Genomic DNA, 5,177 nt, shown 5'->3' on the forward strand with positions numbered 1-5,177 from the left:
TCCTATTGACAAAAACCAAAAAAATAATAAAGATGTTCCGTAAGAAAAATGGTTTTACAATATAAATGTACGAGTAAGAAGTTTGACAATATATATAAATTAAGAAACACGTAATGAATATTTAAGATTTAAAAGTTGAGAAATAACTATCAAGTAATTAAGATTGTTAAGGTAAAAATAATATTAGTAATTTCATACATAAAAATTATATAACTTTTCAGTAATTTGTTGTAATTTTTATATAGTATTATACATAATAATATTTATTCATATAGTTTGTGTATACAAATCTTATTATTCATATAACTTTAACACGTATACTCACACACATAATAAAACTAATTAGTTGAAATGGTGGATTACTTGGTTGGAGGCGTTACTTTTTGAGACAAAAGTTAAAAGTTTGGTCCCCGTGTCCAGATGTCTAGCAAAGTTGGATATCTTTGTCTACTTAATGTATAATCTGGATGCAATATCGTTACTTTAGGCAGGAATAAAGTTGTCTGCATTCAAATCTTCCCATACATATTTGAAAACGAAATTGAGACCCAAAATGAGTGAAAAAACAACATACACACATGGTTTTTTTTATAAAAAAAAAATACTACACAATTAACAGAATCTTGTTAAATGATAATAATAAATAAAATTACAGAATCTTGTTAACAAAGATCAAGCAAGTTAGTTAATACTACTAGCTAGCAATATTATATTGATCACAAGCTAGATGTTTACAAATAATTAATTAGTGAAGCTTAAATATGACTCTTGTCTTCTGTAACATGTGTTCCTTCTTTTTGAGCCAAATCTAACACACCATGAGTTTATGTTCCGTTCCTTTTGAGCCGATCTCTGCCAAATAATAACATTATATTAATATCTTTTTCCTTTTTGTAACCTCTCTCACGTGCACCCCTTAACGAATGGCATCTGATCACGTGAACCAGCCATGTGACCATAGTCAGAAATTGCTATCCAACGTGGCATGTGTTATCCATGCAGCTGCCATTTCACCAACTAACGTGTCAACCATGTCACGTTCTAGCTCCGCCACTAGCTCCTCCGCCTCTTCTTCAAATGCAATTTCTCCGATGACTTTCGTGTTGCTTTTCATATCACATTCTATCAATCCATCAATATCTTCCAACACTTGGCAATTTGCTTCCGGGAAACAACTTATTTTGTCACATAATGTTTCTACAAGTTGTGTTCCAAACATTCGACCACGTGACCTTGTTTGATGACGTGTTGCTGATGATACCCATGGTTTTAAACTTATGTACGGCTTCAGTATTTCGACTAGTAGCTCGTCTACAACGTCGAATATAAGTCGATTTGTGACGGTTTTGGGGTGGTTCAGATTTTCCAAGATTGATGGATGGAGAGGGTGTGATGGGGAGTACCAATGTGTGATGGATATGGGTGTGGTTTTTTCGATACCGGTGTGACTTAGGATTTTTGAAATGTAATCAAAGTGGCCGGAAAATGATGCTCCGGTGGCGCCGTTACCGTTAGTTGTGGTGATGTCATGTTGGACGGAAAGATTGGCCTTTTTGGTATTTTTGTATGACCGGCTCTGACAACTAGGTAACTGTGTGATGCTTTCATATGTCACCTGTAAGAAAATATTTTAAAAAAATTGTTACACCCCGATAAAAAAAAGTTAAAACAATGTATTGGAGAATGGGAATTATTTTAAATAATAAATAAAACAAAAGAGATATTGTTGTTAGTGTTGGTACTAGGTGAGGCAAAATAATAGTAGTAAGTAGAGTACTTGTTTTTGAGGTGATGTTGTTGTTGAGGAAGGAGATACTATTATGTCTTTCTTGAAAGAAATAAACTTTGTTGTAGTGTTGACATTATTCACAAGTTGATTTGATAATGGAGTTGACTTCTTCAAGTTGTTGTTGCATTTCTTGATGATACATTTCTTTGCTGGCTCCTCATTTTGATGGTGCAATTTTTTCAATCTCAAATCATATTTTTCACTTGCTATGAGTTTCTTGCACTTATTTTGAACTACTCCTTTCATTGGGTTAATATTCTCATGATGCTTTATCACTTGTTGTACTTCCTCTTTCATCATCATTGTTGGTGGTGGTGACCTTGACGTGGGTGATGGTAGTAATGATGATGGAGCTTTAATAGCTTCTGTGGATAATGATGATGATAATGGTGAACTTTTTGGCATGTTTGAAATGGACTTGTTGACATTGTTCTTTTTGATCTCCAATAACTTGAGCCTCGGTGAGCTAGAAGATGGTATTGCTTCATTCTCTTTTCCACAACAGTGCCCTAACAAAAGTATAATTATATTGTTGCACTAAAAATATTACTCATATATAATCTAAAAGAACCAAAAAAGGAATTTATCCTTAAATAAACCAATAAATAACACATTTCCATTTTGGTTCTTAAAAAGAAAAGGTGATATTTACACAAGATAAATTGTCTTTGCAAAACATGTACAATAATTAAGGCGCAGTTGGTTGAACAGTATATTAATGAATACTCATAGCTTTAATCTATTTTACAAAACTATATTCTATCCTTTATTATGTCACTAGTCTCACTAACATAATTAATAACACTCGATCTCACATAACTAAAAATGTACGTGTAGCTTTTTGATGATAAGAGAGACTGTTACCCCAAATAACTAATTAAAACATGCATTGGCTAGAACTGATTAAGATGGACAATTATTTTAAGAAAGTTTACTATACTAAATTGGGAGGTTTATTAAACTATCTAAGAAAGAAAAACGTACGTACGTACCTTGATCAAGATTTCTTGATATTTTTTGGATGAATGGGTTGGCAGAAGACAGCGGTGACGGTCTCTTTGGCTTAAGCACCACGAGAAACTCATCTCGTCGATGTTCTTTTTTATTTTTCGACGTGTTTGTGATATCCGCGCCAACTCTCCGACTAATATTTTCCCTCACTTGCTTCGCAATCTGCTTAGCGTACTCACTTGTAGTAGTACTCTCATGATCATATCTCCTCTTATTCTCTTTGTTACCTTGAAGCGAAAGACGGTGGTGGTGGTCATAGTCCACCACTTCTGTGGACGGTCTGCCCGTGGTCGATGCCCGTGGTGTCACGGGCAACGACCGGGTATTATAATTATTTTTAATAGACGATAATTTAGAAAGTAGAGGATTTAATGGTGTGGTGGGATGATGAGAAGAGGAGGAGGAAGGCCTTGGTGATGATAAAGAAGGTCTAGGAGATGAAGCATTTTCAGGAAGTAAATCAAGCCCCATTAATCTAGCTACAAGACTAGGTGTTTTTGTACCTGCAGGTGAGCTACTACTACATTCTGATGATGCATCATTATTATTCATATCCATTAATCTTGACCTCTTTGTTTTGATTTGATCAATGTCACGCATCATCTGTTTCCAAAAAAAAAAAGTAAAATAATTAAAAACAATTATATACTCCCTCCGTCCCATTTTAGTTGTCATGTTGACTAACTTTGACCGTAAATAACTTTGTTTGTACTATATAGTAGTTTATGAAACTTAAATGAACAAAAAGTACATTAAAAATCTAATCCATTCATATATTTTATATCAAGTATTATATGACACAAACAAAGTTATTTACAGTCAAAGTCATGACAACTAAAATGGATGGAGGGAGTATCATCCAACGACCCATAGCAACATAAAGATAAACAATAATTACCACCATCATGACTTACTTTTACATCATACTATATATTATTTTTTTATATTAATTTGAAAATGAAAAACTAATTAATATATAGTACTAGCTAGTAATAATAATAGTAATAAATTAACTTACCGGAATATCAAAGTTTGTTTCTTGTTTAAGCTTTCTTGTTGATGATGAACATGAAGATGAAGTAACTTCTTCTTCTTCTTTTTCAACAATTACTCTTGGTGTTTTTTCTTGTTCCTTTAATTCCAAGCTGTTTCTTGGTGCTTCTACACCTATATAATTATATTTTTAAATTTAAATTACACTATCAAGTAAGTAATTAAGTTTTGGAATTGATAACATGTCGGAGGTGTTTGAGATTAATTGTGCTTGTAAAACAAATTATGTTGTTTAAAACAACATTTTGGAAAATATGTGTCTCAACTAATATGTTTGTTTTTTTTTTTTCCAAACTCTATTCAATTATCTCTTTTTGCTTTTTTGTTTTTAATTGTATGTTACAAACACAATAATCAGATAATCTTTTCAAATAAACAAAATATATTTCAAATAATTACACCAGCCTTCTTCCTAGTTATTGTGTGTGTGTGAGAGAGAGAGATACCTTTGAGGATAATATTGTTGGGTTGTTGATGGATAGTACTAATGGTGGATTCAGAGATAAAAGGAGGTTGATGAAAGGGAAAATGATGATTTTGAATATCAAAAAGATGAAAAATGGCACTCATGCAACCACTTGAAGATGAAGATGATGAAACATGTCTATCTCCACCACGTCTTTTTCTTGATTTTCCGCCGGATTTTGTGTTACTAGTAGTGGTGCCATTATTATTACAACCACCGGCGGTGCCATCACCAGCCAGCACCTTGTAAAGCAGCCATTGTTTTCCCATATTTGAATTTTTAGCGAAATTGACACAAATTAATGATAATATTATTATTATTATTGTTGTTATGTAATAAAGTAGATTATAGTAGCTAGAACAAAATAAGAGGACATGGAGAATTGTAATGGTGAAAGTGAACTACTGAGATTATGGTGGATGGGGGAGCGGAAAATGCGGATCCTTATTTAAAAAAAAAAAAGTGTGGGTGTTATCAGTGACTGTATCGGTTGCCACTCTCACTTTCAGTCTTACACTCTTTCATTATTCATAAAATGACGATACATTCATTTATATATGGCTACGCCTATTTACTCCTTTTTTTTTTAAAATAAAATAAGATTCTAAATCTTACAGGAGAGAGAGATGAAAATGCCAATTGGGCTCATCACATGTATGTGTTACTCCATGTGCGCATACAAAAGTTACACATTAATGTAGTAGTATGCATCAATAAATACGAGTACTTATTTTGTTTTAACAATAATTTTTTGCTAACCAAATTACCTATGTAATTTAAACATATAAGACAACTTTCAACATGGTCATACTTTAGAAATCTCTGTAAGTATTTTATATTTATCATTATGCTTTAAAA

General features: G+C 32.5%; 1 protein-coding gene across 2 annotated transcripts; it reads right to left on the bottom strand.

Moving 5' to 3' along the window:
• Nucleotides 1-558: 558 nt before the first annotated feature.
• LOC122606087 lies at nucleotides 559-4,824 on the bottom strand. 2 transcript variants are annotated; one of them, XM_043779047.1, is made up of 5 exons: nucleotides 4,300-4,824; nucleotides 3,819-3,967; nucleotides 2,782-3,403; nucleotides 1,778-2,280; nucleotides 559-1,615 (listed from the first exon to the last, which is right to left on the bottom strand). In XM_043779047.1, exons 1-5 carry the CDS (start codon nucleotides 4,586-4,588, stop codon nucleotides 962-964), a joined length of 2,217 nt encoding a protein of 738 aa, XP_043634982.1. In that variant the 5' UTR covers nucleotides 4,589-4,824; the 3' UTR covers nucleotides 559-961. The 2 variants fall into 2 exon arrangements, with proteins under 2 accessions (XP_043634982.1, XP_043634981.1); XM_043779046.1 differs by having other exon boundaries at nucleotides 1,778-2,298.
• Nucleotides 4,825-5,177: the final 353 nt, after the last annotated feature.

The sequence above is a fragment of the Erigeron canadensis genome, chromosome 6 (assembly GCF_010389155.1).
Source record: "Erigeron canadensis isolate Cc75 chromosome 6, C_canadensis_v1, whole genome shotgun sequence".
NCBI lineage: Eukaryota > Viridiplantae > Streptophyta > Magnoliopsida > Asterales > Asteraceae > Erigeron > Erigeron canadensis.

Coding starts and splice junctions, on each gene's coding strand:
- LOC122606087 (XM_043779046.1), bottom strand. CDS start 4,588: ATGGGAAAACAATGGCTGCTTTACAAGGTGCTGGCTGGTGATGGCACC. Junction 3,968..4,299: donor CAACAATATTATCCTCAAAG/GTATCTCTCTCT, acceptor ATAATTATATAG/GTGTAGAAGCACCAAGAAAC. Junction 3,404..3,818: donor AAACAAACTTTGATATTCCG/GTAAGTTAATTT, acceptor TTTTGGAAACAG/ATGATGCGTGACATTGATCA.